The sequence below is a fragment of the Oncorhynchus gorbuscha genome, linkage group LG12, assembly GCF_021184085.1.
Source record: "Oncorhynchus gorbuscha isolate QuinsamMale2020 ecotype Even-year linkage group LG12, OgorEven_v1.0, whole genome shotgun sequence".
NCBI lineage: Eukaryota > Metazoa > Chordata > Actinopteri > Salmoniformes > Salmonidae > Oncorhynchus > Oncorhynchus gorbuscha.
Window position 1 is genome coordinate 7452446 of NC_060184.1, and position 18993 is coordinate 7471438.

The window sequence follows — 18993 nt, forward strand, 5'->3', positions numbered from 1 at the left end:
AGCCACCAGTCTATTTACTGTGTTGGCAGGATGTTTTAATCCTTAGCAATCATGTATGCTATATCTGGAAAAGGACAGTTTGTTTCGGAAAGAGAAAACTATGGCTAATTGTTGAGGGCTTGTCAGCAGAACGTTTTGAATTCAGGGCAAGATACTCATAACATTTTCTCTGCAATACTTAGTGTGTGTTTAAACAAATGCCGTCTACATTTCTGCCTTTTCCTACCATGTACAAACTGCTTCAACTCAGGGCAGATTGACAGGCTGGAAGAACGTAGAATTATCTCCGAACACTGAACTACATTAATTACTGAGGAAGAACTAAATTAGCTGCTGTCTGTCTGCCTACCTTTGCGTCTGCCTGGCTGTCAGCCTGTCAGGTCTGCCCTACCTTTCTGTCTGCCTGGCTGTCTACTTGCCAGCTGGTCTGTTTACCTGCCTGCCTGTCTGCCTGCTTGCCATGGTTGCCGTGGTTGCCGTGGCTGCACAGACAGATGAGGAGACTGGATGTTGAGTCTTCGATAAGACTTCACACTTGAGAAGGTTTGAAGGTTCCCCATCAACGGCCTGTGTGTGGCTGTGTGTGGCTGTGTGTGGCTGTGTGTTAGGCCTGAGAAGTAGAAAGCAGTGACTTCATGGTAGTGACAGGTGTGGGTGTTAACCCCGAGAGAAAGGTGCTGTATCATGGGTGTGTGTGTGTGTACAGTGTGTGTTCTGTGTGTGTGTCCTGCTTACCCCCTGGGAGAAGTAGAAAGCAGCGATGCCCAGGGGCCAGAAGCAGCAGAGCATGGAGAAGATGGCCAGGCCCAGATGGTCTCTGGGTGGGATCACTATGAAGTTATCTTCACTCTCGCTGTCGCTGGAGCCGTCCGTCTGAAAGAGACCAACACTGTTAAGAAGGAACAGGGGGATACCTTGTCAGTTGTACAACTGGCTCAATGCTCCTAACTTCATCTTGTTCTATATGAACTCTAATGGTGGTATCTTCACTCATTGTACAGGAGGAGAGAAACAACTTTGCTGCAATTCATTTTTAGGACGAGTGGAGAGACAAAAAAAAGACAAAAACAGGGGAAGTTTCTCACATTACAGGGACAGTTAAAAGATTGGATCCTTTTTGGCATAGCCACATCTAACTCTCTGTAGCTCAGGACCTGAAGCAAGGATATGCATATGTTTGATACCATTTGAAAGGAAATCAAACAAATTTCAACTTTATTCAAAATGTACATCAGCTGATATCTAAATTCTAAAAAAAAGCAAACAATGAGAATGTAACCCATTTGATGTGATAAAAGTTAAATCAAAAAAGAAAACATTTGAAAAATAAGCAAACAATTTTCATCTTTGAAATGCAAGAGAAAGGCCATAACGTTATAAAGGAATCTACGCGCATTTTAGATTTTGGCCACTAGATGCCAGCAGTGTGTATGCAAAGTTTCATATTGATCCAGTGAACCATTGCAATACTGCACAATATTTTTTCTGTCCAAATGTGCCGCATTGGTCAATTTATACATTTTCAAGTACATATATATATACTATAGAGAACTTTCAAAAATGATACCACGTTCATCTATACAAACAATAGTACACAAGTATAAACACCATGGGACCATGCAGCGTCATACTGCTCAGGAAGGAGACGCGTTCTGTCTCCCAGAGACGAATGTACCTTGGTGCGAAAAGTGCAAATTAATCACAGAACAACAGCAAAGGACCTTGTGAAGATGCTGGAGGAAACAGGTACAAAAGTATCTATATCCACAGTAAAAAGAGTTCTATATTGACATAACCTGAAAGGCCACTCATCACTGCTCCAAACCGCCATAAAGAAAGCCAGATCACGGATTGCAACTGCACATGGGGACAAAGATCATACTTTTTGGAGAAAGGTCCTCTCGTCTGATGAAACAAAAATAGAACTGTTTGGCCATAATGACAATCATTATGTTTGGAGGAAAAAGGTGGATGCTTGCAAGCTGAAGAACAGCATCCCAACCAGCTTTGCTGCAGGAGGGACTGGTGCACTTCACAAAATAGATGGCATCATGCAGAGGGAGAGTTATGTGGATATATTGAAGCAACATCTCAAGACATCAGTCAGGAAGTTAAAGCTTGGTCGCAAATGGGTCTTCCAAATGGACAATGATCCCAAACATACTTCCAAAGTTGTGACAAAATGGCTTAAGGACAACAAAGTCAAGGTATTGGAGTAGCCATCACAAAGCCCTGACCTCAATCCTATTGAACATCTGTTGGCAGAACTGAAAAAGCACATTGGAGCAAGGAGGCCTACAAACCTGACTCAGTTACACCAGCTCTGTCAGGAGGAATGGGCCAAAATTTACACAATTTATTGTGGGAAGCATGTAGAAGGCTACCTGTAACGTTTGTTAAAATTATGAAACAAAATTATTAAACAATTTAAAGGCAATGCTACCAAATACTAATTGAGTGTATGTAAATGTCTTACCCACACTGGTAATGTGATGAAAGAAATAAAAGCTGAAATAAATCATTCTCTCTACTATTATTCTGACATTTCACATTCTTAAAATAAAGTGGTGATCCTAACTGACCTAAAACAGGGAATTTTTACTAGGATAAAATATCATGAATTATGAAAAACAGAGTTTAAATGTGTTTGGCTAAGGTGAATGTAAACTTCCAACTTCAACTGTACACTAACTTTCACACATCTATATGGCGGGGGCGGGGCGGGGCGGGGCGGGGCGGGGCGGGTGTGGAGTCAGTGACAGCAGTGGGGACAAACTGTAGAACTCAGTTCCTACATTTGAAAATAAAAATAAAAATCGATTTTATCAAACAAAACTATGCTACAGTTTTTATCTCTGGGACCCTCAGGATGACAAATCAGAGCCAAATTACTGAATGTAAGTCCACATTATTTACCTTCGGAGTTGAATCTATCGAACCAGTTGCTGTGGTAGTGGCTAGTGCACTCTCCTTAATAAACAATAGCATTCTTTCACTGTAAATTGGACAATTCTGCCCTCATAAGACATGTCAACGTCATGCTCGTCACGTTAGCGCATGTTAGCAACAACCGTCACGGGAACAGGGACACCGATCCAGTACAGATTTAAATAGATAGTAGAATTCTAAATGATACTGTCATGTTTGTCATTTATTATCATGTCTTGTCCCTGTGCTCCCCATTCTGTTCGTTTCCCTCTGCTGGTCTTATTGGGTTCTTTCCCTCTTTCTATCCCTCTCTCTCCCCCTCCCCCTCTCTCTCTCTCGCTCTCTCTTCTCTCTATCGTTCCGTTCCTGCTCCCAGCTGTTCCTATTCCCCTAATCATCATTTAGTCTTCCCACACCTGTTCCCGATCCTTTCCCCTGATTAGAGTCCCTATTTATTCCTTTGTGTTCCGTTCCTGTCCCGTCGGTTCCTTGTTTAGTATTCACCATGCTGTGATTGCGTTTCGCCCTGTCCTGTCGTGTTTTTGCTGTGATTGTGTATCGCCCTGTCCTGTCGTGTTTTTTGCCTTCATCAGATGCTGCGTGTGAGCAGGTGTCTCTGTCTACTACGGCCTGCGCCTACCCGAAGCGACCTGCAGTCTGTGGCCGCTTCTCCAGTTATTCCCCTCTACAGACTAGAGGATTTCTGTTATTCCCTGTTTGGACTTAAATAAACTCTGTTTCTGTTAAGTCGCTTTTGGGTCCTCTTTCACCTGCATGACAGAAGGAACCGACCAAGGAATGGACCCAGCGACTTCAGACGCTCGTTACACTGCCGTCGAGATCCAAGGAGCCATGCTCGGCAGACACGAGCAGGAATTGTCTGCTGCTCGCCATGCCGTGGAGAACCTGGCCGCTCAGGTTTCCGACCTCTCTGGACAGTTCCAGAGTCTACGTCTCGTGCCACCTGTTACTTCCTGGCCTGCCGAGCCTCCAGAACCTAGGGTTAATAACCCACCTTGCTACTCCGGGCAGCCCACTGAGTGCCGCTCCTTTCTCACGCAGTGTGAGATTGTGTTCTCTCTCCAACCCAACACATACTCTAGAGAGAGAGCTCGGGTTGCTTACGTCATTTCACTCCTTACTGGCCGGGCTCGAGAATGGGGCACAGCTATCTGGGAGGCAAGGGCTGATTGCTCTAACAAGTTCCAGAACTTTAAAGAGGAGATGATTCGGGTTTTTGACCGTTCAGTTTTTGGTGGGGAGGCTTCTAGGGCCCTGGCTTCCTTATGCCAAGGTGAACGGTCCATAACGGATTATTCTATTGAGTTTCGCACTCTTGCTGCCTCTAGTGAGTGGAACGAGCCGGCGCTGCTCGCTCGTTTTCTGGAGGGACTCCACGCAGTGGTTAAGGATGAGATTCTCTCCCGGGAGGTTCCTTCAGATGTGGACTCTTTGATTGCTCTCGCCATCCGCATAGAACGACGGGTAGATCTTCGTCACCGGGCTCGTGGAAGAGAGCTCGCATCAACGGTGTTTCCCTGCTCCGCATCGCAACCATCTCCCTCCTCTGGCTTTGAGACTGAGCCCATGCAGCTGGGAGGGATTCGCATCTCGACTAAGGAGAGGGAACGGAGGATCACCAACCGCCTGTGCCTCTATTATGGAGTTGCTGGACATTTTGTTAATTCATGTCCAGTAAAAGCCAGAGCTCATCTGTAAGCGGAGGGCTACAGGTGAGCGCAACTACTCAAGTCTCTCCATCAAGATCCTGTACTACTTTGTCGGTCCATCTACGCTGGACCGGTTCGGGTGCTACATGTAGTGCCTTGATAGACTCTGGGGCTGAGGGTTGTTTCATGGACGAAGCATGGGTTCGGAAACATGACATTCCTTTCAGAGAGTTAGATAAGCCTACGCCCATGTTCGCCTTAGATGGTAGTCATCTTCCCAGTATCAGATTTGAGACACTACCTTTAACCCTCACAGTATCTGGTAACCACAGTGAGACTATTTCTTTTTTGATTTTTCGTTCACCGTTTACACCTGTTGTTTTGGGTCATCCCTGGCTAGTATGTCATAATCCTTCTATTAATTGGTCTAGTAATTCTATCCTATCCTGGAACGTTTCTTGTCATGTGAAGTGTTTAATGTCTGCCATCCCTCCCGTTTCTTCTGTCCCTACTTCTCAGGAGGAACCTGGCGATTTGACAGGAGTGCCGGAGGAATATCATGATCTGCGCACGGTCTTCAGTCGGTCCCGAGCCAACTCCCTTCCTCCTCACCGGTCGTATGATTGTAGTATTGATCTCCTTCCGGGGACCACTCCTCCTCGAGGTAGACTATACTCTCTGTCGGCTCCCGAACGTAAGGCTCTCGAGGATTATTTGTCTGTGTCTCTTGACGCCGGTACCATAGTGCCTTCTTCTTCTCCGGCCGGGGCGGGGTTCTTTTGTTAAGAAGAAGGACGGTACTCTGCGCCCCTGCGTGGATTATCGAGGGCTGAATGACATAACGGTTAAGAATCGTTATCCGCTTCCCCTTATGTCATCAGCCTTCGAGATTCTGCAGGGAGCCAGGTGCTTTACTAAGTTGGACCTTCGTAACGCTTACCATCTCGTGCGCATCAGAGAGGGGGACGAGTGGAAAACGGCGTTTAACACTCCGTTAGGGCATTTTGAGTACCGGGTTCTGCCGTTCGGTCTCGCCAATGCGCCAGCTGTTTTTCAGGCATTAGTTAATGATGTTCTGAGAGACATGCTGAACATTTTTGTTTTTGTCTATCTTGACGATATCCTGATTTTTCTCCGTCACTCGAGATTCATGTTCAGCACGTTCGACGTGTTCTACAGCGCCTTTAGAGAATTGTCTCTACGTAAAGGCTGAGAAGTGCTCTTTTCATGTCTCCTCCGTTACTTTTCTCGGTTCCGTTATTTCCGCTGAAGGCATTCAGATGGATTCCGCTAAGGTCCAAGCTGTCAGTGATTGGCCCGTTCCAAGGTCACGTGTCGAGTTGCAGCGCTTTTAGGTTTCGCTAATTTCTATCGGCGTTTCATTCGTAATTTCGGTCAAGTTGCTGCCCCTCTCACAGCTCTTACTTCTGTCAAGACGTGTTTTAAGTGGTCCGGTTCCGCCCAGGGAGCTTTTGATCTTCTAAAAGAAACGTCCGCTCCTATCCTCGTTACTCCTGACGTCAATAGACAATTCATTGTCGAGGTTGACGCTTCAGAGGTAGGCGTGGGAGCCATTCTATCCCAGCGCTTCCAGTCTGACGATAAGGTTCATCCTTGCGCTTATTTTTCTCATCGCCTGTCGCCATCTGAGCGCAACTATGATGTGGGTAACCGTGAACTGCTCGCCATCCGCTTAGCCCTAGGCGAATGGCGACAGTGGTTGGAGGGGGCGACCGTTCCTTTTGTCGTTTGGACAGACCATAAGAACCTTGAGTACATCCGTTCTGCCAAACGACTTAATGCCCGTCAAGCTCGTTGGGCGTTGTTTTTATTCGTTTCGAGTTTGTGATTTCTTACCGTCCGGGTAGCAGGAGCACCAAGCCTGATGCCTTATCCCGTCTGTTTAGTTCTTCTGTGGCTTCTACTGATCCCGAGGGGATTCTTCCTTATGGGCGTGTTGTCGGGTTAACAGTCTGGGGAATTGAAAGACAGGTTAAGCAAGCACTCACGCACACTGCGTCGCCGCGCGCTTGTCCTAGTAACCTCCTTTTCGTTCCTGTTTCCACTCGTCTGGCTGTTCTTCAGTGGGCTCACTCTGCCAAGTTAGCTGGTCATCCCGGTGTTCGAGGCACTCTTGCGTCTATTCGCCAGCGCTTTTGGTGGCCGACTCAGGAGCGTGACACGCGCCGTTTCGTGGCTGCTTGTTCGGACTGCGCGCAGACTAAGTCGGGTAACTCTCCTCCTGCCGGTCGTCTCAGACCGCTCCCCATTCCTTCTCGACCATGGTCTCACATTGCCTTAGACTTCATTACCGGTCTGCCTTTGTCTGCGGGGAAGACTGTGATTCTGACGGTTGTCGATAGGTTCTCTAAGGCGGCACATTTCATTCCCCTCGCTAAACTTCCTTCCGCTAAGGAGACGGCACAAATCATTATTGAGAATGTATTCAGAATTCATGGCCTCCCGTTAGACGCCGTTTCAGACAGAGGCCCGCAATTCACGTCACAGTTTTGGAGGGAGTTCTGTCGTTTGATTGGTGCGTCCGTCAGTCTCTCTTCCGGGTTTCATCGCCAGTCTAACGGTCAAGCAGAGAGGGCCAATCAGACGATTGGTCGCATACTACGCAGCCTTTCTTTCAGAAACCCTGCGTCTTGGGCAGAACAGCTCCCCTGGGCAGAATACGGGTCGCTTCCTTCGTCTGCTACCGGGTTATCTCCGTTTCAGAGTAGTCTGGGTTACCAGCCTCCTCTGTTCTCATCCCAGCTTGCCGAGTCCAGCGTTCCCTCCGCTCAAGCGTTTGTCCAACGTTGTGAGCGCACCTGGAGGAGGGTGAGGTCTGCACTTTGCCGTTACAGGGCACAGACGGTGAGAGCCGCCAATAAACGCAGGATTAAGAGTCCAAGGTATTGTTGCGGCCAGAGAGTGTGGCTTTCCACTCGCAACCTTCCTCTTACGACAGCTTCTCGTAAGTTGACTCCGCGGTTCATTGGTCCGTTCCGTGTCTCCCAGGTCGTCAATCCTGTCGCTGTGCGACTGCTTCTTCCGCGACATCTTCGTCGCGTCCATCCTGTCTTCCATGTCTCCTGTGTTAAGCCCTTTCTTCGCACCCCCGTTCGTCTTCCCTCCCCCTCCCGTCCTTGTCGAGAGCGCACCTATTTACAGGGTACATAAGATCATGGACATGCGTTCTCGGGACGGGGTCACCAATACTTAGTGGATTGGGAGGGTTACGGTCCTGAGGAGAGGAGTTGGGTTCCGTCTCGGGACGTGCTGGACCGTTCACTCATCGATGATTTCCTCCGTTGCCGCCAGGATTCCTCCTCGAGTGCGCCAGGAGGCGCTCGGTGAGTGGGGGGGGTACTGTCATGTTTGTCATTTATTATCATGTCTTGTCCCTGTGCTCCCCATTCTGTTCGTTTCCCTCTGCTGGTCTTATTGGGTTCTTTCCCTCTTTCTATCCCTCTCTCTCCCCCTCCCCCTCTCTCTCTCTCGCTCTCTCTTCTCTCTATCGTTCCGTTCCTGCTCCCAGCTGTTCCTATTCCCCTAATCATCATTTAGTCTTCCCACACCTGTTCCCGATCCTTTCCCCTGATTAGAGTCCCTATTTATTCCTTTGTGTTCCGTTCCTGTCCCGTCGGTTCCTTGTTTAGTATTCACCATGCTGTGATTGCGTTTCGCCCTGTCCTGTCGTGTTTTTGCTGTGATTGTGTATCGCCCTGTCCTGTCGTGTTTTTTGCCTTCATCAGATGCTGCGTGTGAGCAGGTGTCTCTGTCTACTACGGCCTGCGCCTACCCGAAGCGACCTGCAGTCTGTGGCCGCTTCTCCAGTTATTCCCCTCTACAGACTAGAGGATTTCTGTTATTCCCTGTTTGGACTTAAATAAACTCTGTTTCTGTTAAGTCGCTTTTGGGTCCTCTTTCACCTGCATGACAGATACTTTCATTCATTTGTAAGACCTTCAGACGAGTCCCGTGACACTTGTAAAGTGGTCATTATTAGTTTTTATGCGAAAACTTTCTGATGATGATTTTTGGGGAATTCTCTGATAAACACCGCAGTAGCTCGGCAACCATGCGGACGGCCGACATACGGTGGACCGAGACGGAGAAATAAACGTATATCTCTGTCTCTATACCAACGTTTATAAGGACAATGTTTGTTTGTTAGTTGTTGGTTTGAGAGTTCACCCAGATTAAGGGAGGAGAGACGCTGTTTAAATGGTGAGTTCACCCAGATTAAGGGAGGAGAGACGCTGTTTAAATGGTGAGTTCACCCAGATTAAGGGAGGAGAGACGCTGTTTAAATGGTGAGTTCACCCAAAATCAAATAAAAAAAAATCTAATAAAATCTCATTTTATTTGTCACATGCTTCGTAAACAACAGGTGTAGACTAACTTACTTACAGGCCCTTTCCAACAATGCGCACAGGAAAAAATAGAAATCATTAAAAAAAATATTAACACAAGGAATAAATACACAATGAGCAACAATTACTAGGCTATATACAATAAATACACAATGAGTAGTGGTTACTAGGCTATAGACAATAAATATACAATGAGTAACGATAACTTGTCTATATATATATATACACGGGGTACCAGTATCGAGTCTATGCGCAGGGGTACGAGGTAATTGAGGTAGGTATGTACATATATGTGGGGATACTGTGTTATTCCCTCTACAGGGCAATTATTTTTGGCCAAAGCAAAACAAATCTCACTGCCCTTTCAATATCATTTTATTAAATCCCCAATCTTCTATGGAAGAATACCTGTGATGTGCCTGTGCGCGGTGCACCTGAAGCATAAATCCTAGTCATTACAGCAGTCCTTTGTACATTGTCTGGATGTGTGATGCAATGGTTTTCCTTTTCACTTTCCATCAACACAAAGCGTGAGTATTCATATATTCTCACTGCTGGAGAATGTTCTAAGATGAGAAGAGGTGGAATAATAAATAAATCACAAATTGACCTACCATCCTACCATCATCCCCGGTGCAGGGTACAAGCTATACTGGTGGCGTGCAGATGGAGAGAGAGAGAGAGAGAGAGAGAGAGAGAGAGAGAGAGAGAGAGAGAGAGAGAGAGAGAGAGAGAGAGAGAGAGAGAGAGAGAGAGAGAGAGAGAGAGAGAGAGAGAGAGAGAGAGAGAGAGAGAGAGAGAGAGAGAGAGAGAGAGAGAGAGAGAGAGAGAGAGAGAGAGAGAGAGAGAGAGAGAGAGGAGAGAGAGGAGAGAGAGAGAGGGGAGAGAGGGGGAGAGGAGGGGGGGATGGGGAGAGGGGGGAGAGAGAGAGAGAGAGAGGGGGAGGGGCAGAGGGAGACAGAGGGGGGGAGAGAAAAATAGTGAGTAGGGGAGAGAGCAGAGAGAGAGAGAGAGAGAGAGAGAGAGAGAGAGAGAGAGAGAGGGAATAGTGTGTATGTGTAGGGGAGGGGCAGAGGGAGACAGAGGGGGGTGGGGGAGAGAGAGAGAGAGAGAGAGAGAGAGAGAGAGAGAGAGAGAGAGAGAGAGAGGGGGAGGGGCAGAGGGAGACAGAGGGGGGATGGGGGAGAGGGGAGAGAGAGAGAAAGAGAGAGAGAGAGAGAGAGGGGGGAGAGAAAAATAGTGTGTAGGGGAGGGGCAGAGAGAGAGGGGGAGAGAGAGAGAGAGAGAGAGAGAGAGAGAGAGAGAGAGAGAGAGAGAGAGAGAGAGAGAGAGAGAGAGAGAGAGAGAGGGGGAATAGTGAGAGGGGAGGGGCAGAGGGAGACAGAGGGGGGGGAGAGAGAGAGAGAGAGAGAGAGAGAGAGAGAGAGGGGGAGGGGGGTGAAAAAGAGTGTATTTGTAGGAGAGAGAGAGAGAGAGAGAGAGAGAGAGGGGGAGAGAGAAAGAGAGAGGGGGAGAGAGAGACAGAGGGGGGAGACAGAGGGGGGGAGAGACGGGGGAGGGGGGAGAGAGAGAGAGGGGGGTGAAAAAAGAGTGTATGTGTAGGAGAGGGGGAGCGAGAGAGAGAGGGGGAGAGAGAAAGAGAGAGGGGGAGAGAGAGGGGGGGACTCCTGCAGCTTTGTCGGACGCTGGGTATGTACATAGTCAATGGTAGGCTTCGAGGGGACTCCTATGGTAGGTACACCTATAGCTCATCTCTTGGCAGTAGTTCTGTAGACAACTTTATCAGTGACCTCAACCCAGAGTCTCTCAGAGCGTTCACAGTCAGCCCACTGACACCCCTATCAGATCACAGCAAAATCACAGTCTACTTGAACAGAGCAATACTCAGTCATGAGGCATCAAAGCCAAAGGAACTGAATAATATTAAGAAATGCTATAAGATGGAAGGAAAGTAGTGTGGAAACCTACCAAAAAACAATTAGGCAAAAACTCAACAGGTCCGTTACTGTTCTGGGATTGATTTGCACGTTTCGCACCAAAATATGTTCATCTCTAGGAGACAGAGCGCATCTCCTTCCTGAGTGGTATGACGGCTGCATGGTCCCATGGTGTTCATACTTGCGTACTATTGTTTGTAGAGATGAACGTGGTACCTTCACGCGTTTGGAAATTGCTCCCACGGATTAAACAGACTTGAGGAGGTCTACAATTTTTTTCTGAGGTCTTTGCTGATATCTTTTGATTTTCTCACGATGTCAAAGCCAAGAGGCACTGAGTTTGAAGGTCGGAGCCTGAAATACATCAGTGCATGTAAACTTCTGACTTGAACTGTAAGTTTGATAAATCCAGAGCACCACACCAAAGGCACTGAAACTGCCTCTGCAACGCAAAGCTCAAAGGCAATCGGAGCGTTTCATTGGACGTTAATTTAATTCTAAATACAATGACGCTGTCGGTGTGATCGAAGCGTAAACAAGCTGGTTCTGGGACAGCAACACAATCAGACCCAACCAAATCATGAGAAAATACAAATATAATTATTTGACACATTGGAAAGAATTAACCAAAAAACAGAGCAAACTAGAATGTTATTTGGCCCTAAACAGAGTGTACACAGTGGCAGAATACCTGACCATTGCGACTGACTCAAAATGAAGGAAAGCTTTGACTATGTACAGACTCAGTGAGCATAGCCTTGCTATTGAGAAAGGCCACCTTAGGCAGACCTGGCTCTCAAGAGAAGACAGGCCATGTGCACACTGTCCACAAAATGAGGTGGAAACTGTGCTGCACTTCCTAACCTGCCAAATGTATGACCATATTAGAGACACCTATTTCCTTAGAATACACAGATGATTAAAGAATTTGAAAACAAACCCAATTTTGATAAACTCCCATATCTACTGCGTGAAATTCCAGTGTGCCATCACAGCAGCAAGATGTGTGACCTGTTGCCAAAAGGAAAGGGCAACCAGGGAAGAACAAACCCCATTGTAAATACAACCCATATTTATGTTATTTATTTTCTCTTTTGATAGAGACAGAGAGAGAGAGAGAGAGAGAGAGACTCTTTTCAACCTCTGAGTTCCATCTGTGCTTTATTCATTTATTAACACAATACAACCCAGGCAATATGATCTATACTTTTCATTTCTTTCTACAGTACTGCTGTAGCAGAGGCACACTGAGATCACAGCATATCATAATGATTCCCACATAATGATAAAGCCTAGTCATCCCCCATAGCTTTGAGCAGAATGGCCTTAGCACCACTTCCAGAGTCCACTTCCCAGCTAGCACATTTGGTTTCTTGGAAGTTGTGGTACGTATGTTTTTGGTTCTCCATTGGTTTTGGGAATTAAGCCAATAAGTTTCCTTACCAGTAAAATGGAAAGTTTTCTAAACGTTCTGGGAACAGAAGCACAAATGTTGCCTGGAACGTACATTTTTAGGTTGCAGGGAGGTTCTGAGAATGTTTTACTCTGGATTCCTGACATTTTTCCTGGGAGGTTTTATGAACGTTCTGAGAATGGAAATTATAGGTCAGGGGTATTAAACTCTTACACTATGAGGTCCGAAGCCTGCTGGTTTTCTGTTCTACCCGGTAATGAATTAAACCCACCTGGTGTCCCAGGTCTAAATTAGTCCCTGATTAGAGGGGAATCACCCACCTGGTGTCCCCAGGTCTAAATCAGTCCCTGATTAGAGGGGAATCGCCCACCTGGTGTCCCAGGTCTAAATCAGTCCCTGATTAGAGGGGAATCACCCACCTGGTGTCCCAGGTCTAAATCAGTCCCTGAATAGAGGGGAACAATAAAAAAACACAGTGGCTTCGACGTCCAGAGTTGAGTTTGAGGGTTATTTGAAGGTAACTATTTATTTAAAAAAATACCCTTATAACATCTTTTAATACCCAGGTAAGTTGATTGAGAACACCTCATTTACAGCAGCAACCTGGGTAATAGTTACAAAGAAGGAGGGATGAAAGAGACAATTAGAAGCTGGGGATGAATAGCTTCTATCTCCAGGCCATCAGACTGATAAACAGCTTTTAATATCCAGACCATCAGACTGATAAACATCTTTTATCTCCAGACCTCTCTCCCAGCTCTGATCACATTGGGGAGACACTGCTCATCGCTTCGCCCTCAACTTCTGGATTTGTCTGCGTGATGTGCTGTTTGTTTTTTACTTTTTATACCAACGTTTGTTTTTTTCTCTCGTTCTCATTTTTTCATTCTTACTTATTCACACCGGACACTTTTGTCTGGACATGGTTAGTCAGGACCTCCACCAGACGAAAAAAGTTAAGTAGTGACATTAACACTATGCCTTCTAATTGCAGTCGCTCTACTCATAAACAGGAGAACTATTACCTTATGGTGAGGATAGCCGTGCTGCCTACACAGCTTCAGATGCAATCGTTAGGCAAGGGCAATTTAAGTGTAGGAAAGGATGAAACGGCGTCTGTGCCCCCAGTAAGTACAGATAGTGGTATAAATCCCCCTCTGCACAGTCCCCGCAGCCGGACAATTTTCTCACGGAAAGAAATGCTTTGGGCTCAACCGGTGTCGCTCATTCAACCGATAGAAACTTTCAACCCCACTAAGCAGCGAGTTGGAGTCGGAGTCAGAGGCCGAGCCGTCTCTGGTCTCTACTCCTCCCGTTACGGGGTCTGAGACGCCGACGCCTCCCACCATTAGCTCTGACAAATTGAAAACCCATTGGCGACTCCATTAACCGCAGTATTAGAATAAAAAATATTCATCCAGTGATCATACACTGTTTACCAGGGGGAAGGGCTACTGACGTAAAGGCTAATCTCAATGGCTAATCTCAATATGGAGGCTAAGGCTAAAACTGGGGAAGGGCTACTCAATGGCTAATCTCAATATGGAGGCTAATCTCAATGTGGAGGCTAATCTCAATGTGGAGCTGGCTAAGGCTAAAACTGGTGCAGGGCTACTGACGTAAAGGCTAATCTCAATGTGGAGCTGGCTAAGGCTAAAACTGGTGCAGTGCTACTGACCTAAAGGCTAATCTCAATGTGGAGCTGGCTAAGGCTAAAACTGGTGCAGGGCTACTGACGTAAAGGCTAATCTCAATGTGGAGCTGGCTAAGGCTAAAACTGGTGCAGGGCTACCGACGTAAAGGCTAATCTCAATATGGAGGCTAAGGCTAAAACTGGTGCAGGGCTACTGACGTAAAGGCTAATCTCAATGTGGAGCTGCCTAAGGCTAAAACTGGTGCAGGGCTACTGACGTAAAGGCTAATCTCAATATGGAGGCTAAGGCTAAAACTGCCGAGTATAGGGACATGGCTATCCACGTCAGCACCAGAGATGTTAGGATGAAACCATCAGAGGTCACCAAGCGCAACATAATAATAATAATAATATATGCCATTTAGCAGACGCTTTTATCCAAAGCGACTTACAGTCATGTGTGCATACATTCTACGTATGGGTGGTCCCGGGGATCGAACCCTCTACCCTGGCGTTACAAGCGCCATGCTCTACCAACTGAGCTACAGAAGGACGGTTTTAGCTTGTAAATCAGCTAGAAAGATGTCTCGGCATCGAGTAATTGTCTCTGGCCCCCTCCAAGTTAGGGGGAGTGATGAGCTCTATAGCGGTGCCACAACTTAATCGTTGGTTGAAAATTACCCTCCCAAAAGATGGAATTTGTCGATAATTGGCCTTCTTTCTGCGACTCACCCACAAACAGGACAAAGCCTGGCTTGCTGAGGAGTGACGGACTCCATCCTAGCTGGAGAGATGCTCTCATCTTATCTGTGAACATGGAGAGAGAGGGTTCTAACTCTTCTAGCTCCACAATGAAATATGGTGCAGGCCAGGCAGCAGGCTGTTAGCCTCCCTGCTAGCTTATTGGGAGTGCCACCAGATGAAGATCATTAATTTAACTTCATAAGGTATAGGGGGCAGCATTTTCACTTTTGGATAAATAGCGTTCCCAATTTCAACTTCCTGCTACTCATGTCAGGAATATAAGATATACATATTATTAGTAGATTTAGATAGAAAACACTCTGAAGTTTCTAAAAATGTTTGAATCATGTCTATGAGTAGGACTAACCGTTCAGAATTTAATTTTTTTGGTCTCTGTCTGTTCACTTTTCTCATTGGAAAATTATATTTCTTAGGAACCTGTTTTAAGTTCCTACCGCTTCCACTGGATGTCACCAGTCTTTTGGAATTTGGTTGAGGTTAATCATTTGTGCAATGAAGAAGTAGGAACTGGGTAACACTGCTGAGAATGCGCAAGACGTGAAAAGTAGCGTTGGTTTGTTGTCTTCCTGTATTGAACACAGATAGACCCATTTACAATTTGATCGATTATTAACGTTCAAAAATTCCGTAAATTTGCATTACAAAAGTAATTTGAAATATTTTGGCAAAGTTTATAGGCAACTTTTGAAATATTTTGTAGTGACGTTGCGTTTTTGGAAGCTGTTTTTTTCTGGATCTGTCACGTTCTGACCTTTATTTCCTGTGTTTTGTATTTAGTTAGTATGGTCAGGGCGTGAGTTGGGTGGGCAGTCTATGTTTGTTTTTCTAGGTTTTGGGAATTTCTATGTTTCGGCCTAGTATGGTTCTCAATCAGAGGCAGGTGTCATTAGTTGTCTCTGATTGAGAATCATACTTAGGTAGCCTGGGTTTCACTGTATGTTTGTGGGTGATTGTTTCTGTCTCTGTGTTTGCACCAGATAGGACTGTTTAGGTTTTCTCACGTTTGTTGTTTTTGTTAGTTATCTCATGTGTAGTTTCTTTATAAATTAAAGAACATGAATAAACACCATGCTGCTTTTTGGTCCGCTTCTCTTTCACCAGAAAACCCTTGCAACACTTTCTACAGAGTTCCAAACTACCTCTGGAAAGCAACGTCAGCACAATAACTGTTTGTGAAATGTGTTTCCATGGCCAAGCAGCCGCACACACGCCTAAGATCAACATGCGCAATGCCAAGCGTCGGCTGGAGTGGTATAAAGCTCGCCGCCATTGGACTCTGAAGCAGTGGAAACATGTTCTCTGTTGTGATGAATCACGCTTCACCATCTGTTAGTCCGACGGACGAATCTGGGTTTGGCGGATGCCAGGAGAACGAAACCTACCACAATGCCTTCCCAGAAGAGTGGAGGCTGTTATAGAAGCAATGTTCCTACATCTAGTGGAAAGCCTTCCCAGAAGAGTGGATACTGTTATAGCAGCAATGTTTCCAACATCTAGTGGAAAGCCTTCCCAGAAGAGTGGAGGCTGTTATAGCAGCAATGTTCCAACATCTAGTGGAAAGCCTTCCCAGAAGAGTGGAGGCTGTTATAGCAGCAATGTTCCAACATCTAGTGGAAAGCCTTCCCAGAATAGTGGAGGTTGTTATAGCAGCAATGTTCCTACATCTAGTGGAAAGCCTTCCCAGAAGAGTGGAGGTTGTTATAGCAGCAATGTTCCAACATCTAGTGGAAAGCCTTACAGGATCAAACACGTTAAATAAATAGACATTTGGATCTACATCTATAGCCACTTGACTGTATTATGGAATGTGTTCAAATACAGTGGGGAGAACAAGTATTTGATTCACTGCCGATGGTGCAGGTTTTCCCACTTACAAAGCATGTAGAGGTCTGTAATTTGTTATCATAGATACACTTCAACTGTGAGAGACGGAATCTAAACCAAAATCCAGAAAATCACATTGTATGATTTTTAAGTAATTAATTTGCATTTTAGAAGACAAATAATGTATAAGAAATGTTTCAGTCAGGTTTTTGTCAGGTTTTAGACCCCATTGTTTGAGACTGCACTCGTGAAGGTGGTAAATTAGGTGGTAAATTATATTTTAATGGCATCAGACCAAGGCTCTGAAACTGTCCTCGTGCTCCTTGACCGTAGTTTTGCTTTTGACACCATCAATCACCACATTATTTTGGAGAGATTGGAAACCCAAATTGGCCTTCACGGAAAGTCCTTGCCTGGTTTAGATCTTATCTGTCGGAAAGATATCAGTTTGTCTCTGTGGATGGTTTGTCCTCTGACAAATCAATTATAAGTTTCCTTGTTCCTCAAGGTGCTGGTTGAGGACCAATATTGTTTTCACTATATATTTTACCTCTTGGTGATTCCGAAACACAATGTCCACTTTCATTGCTATGCGGACGACACACAGCTATATATTTTAATGAAATGGTCCCAGAATTGCCCTCCCTGGAAGCCTGTGTTTCAGACATAAGGAAGTGGATGGCTGCAAACGTTCTACTTTTAAACTCGGACAAAACAGAGATGCTTGTTTTAGGTCCCAACAAACAAAGAGATCTGCTGTTAGATCTGACGATTCATCTTGATAAGTCGTCTCAAATACTAAATAATTATAATAATAATAAAACTGTGAAGGACCTCAGCATTAAATCCGCATTACACCCTGATCTCTCTTTTGACAAACAAGAATTTTTCAAGGACAGCTTTTTTTCCATCTCCGTAACATTGAATCTAAATATTTTGTCCCCAAATCTTTTTCAAAAAAATTATGTTTTTGTCACTTCTAGATTAGACAGACTACTGCAATAATCTACTCTCTGGCTACCCCGGATAAAGCACAAATTAAAATGAAGTTAGTGCTAAACACGGCTGCTAGAATATTGTCTAGATCCCAGAAATGTGATCATATTACTCCAGTGCTAGCCTCTCTACACTGGCTTCCTGTTAAAGCAAGGGCTGATTTCAAGGTTTTACTGCTAACCTACAAAGCATTACATGGGCTTGCTCCTACCTATCTCTCTGATTTGGTCCTGCCGTACATACCTACACGTACGCTACGGTCACAAGACGCAGGCCTCCTTATTGTCCCTAGAATTTCTAAGCAAACAGCTGGAGGCAGGGCTTTCTCCTATAGAGCTAAATGTTTATGGAATGATCTCCCTACCCATGTGAGAGACGCAGACTCAGTCTCAACCTTTAAGTGTTTACTGAAGTCTCATCTCTTCAGTGGGTCATATGATTGAGTGTAGTCTGGCCCAGGGGTGTGAAGGTGAACGGCAAGGCACCGGAGCGATGAACTCCATTGCTGTCTCTGCCTGGCCGGCTCCCCTCTCTCCACTGGGATTCTCTGCCTCTGACCCTATTACAGGGGCCGAGTCATTGGCTTACTGGTGCTCTTCCATACCATCCCTATGAGGGGTGTGTCTCTTGAGTGGTTTGAGTCAAAGACGTGATCTTCCTGTCCGGTTTTGTGCTCCTTTGTGCTCGTGCGGTGGAGATCTTCATGGGCTATACTCAGCCTTGTCTTTAGGGCAGTAAGTTCTGTTGATATCCCTCTAGTGTTGTGGGGGCTGTGCTTTGGAAAAGTGGGTGGTGTTGTATCCTGCCTAGTTGGCCCTGTCCGGTGGTACAGACCCACCCCTGTCTCAGTCTCCAGTATCTATGCTGCAATAGTTTGTGTCGGGGGGTATGGTCAGTCTGTTTATATTTGGTGTAATTCTCCCTTCTTATCTGGTATCCTGTGTGAATTTTTAAGTATGCTCCCTCTAATTCTCTCTGTCCCTCCCTTCACGGAGGACCTGAGCCCTAGGACCATGCCTCAGGACGACCTAGCCTGATGAGTCCTTGTTGTCCCCAGTCCACCTGGTCGTGCTGCTGCTACAGTTTCAACTGTTCTGCCTGCGGCTAGGGAACCCTGACCTGTTCACAGGACGTGCTACCTTGTCTCAGACCTGCTGTTTTCGAGTCTCTCTCTCTACCGCACATGCTGTTTCGACCACTGAATGCTATGAAAAGCCAACTGACATTTAATCCTGAGGTACTGACCTGTTGCACCCTCTACAACCACTGTGATTATTATGGCCATGTACTCTTATAATCTCCAACAGGCACAGCTAGAAGAGGACTGGCCACCCCTCAGAGCCTGGTTCCTCTCTAGGTTTCTTCCTAGGTTCCTGCCTATCTGGGGGGTTTTTCCTAGACACTGTGCTTCTACATTTGATTGATTGATTGATTGAGGGACAGATTGGGAATTTAGCCA

General features: G+C 45.9%; 1 protein-coding gene across 1 annotated transcript in view; it reads right to left on the minus strand.

The window, feature by feature from the left end:
* The window catches only part of LOC123990489 (synapse differentiation-inducing gene protein 1-like), a 153603-nt gene that overhangs the window by 47773 nt on the left and 86837 nt on the right, over nt 1-18993 (minus strand). Inside the window, exon 3 of the mRNA XM_046291038.1 lies at nt 736-873. Coding sequence (XP_046146994.1) covers nt 736-873 — 138 coding nt within the window. The remainder of the gene's footprint in view (nt 1-735; nt 874-18993) is intronic.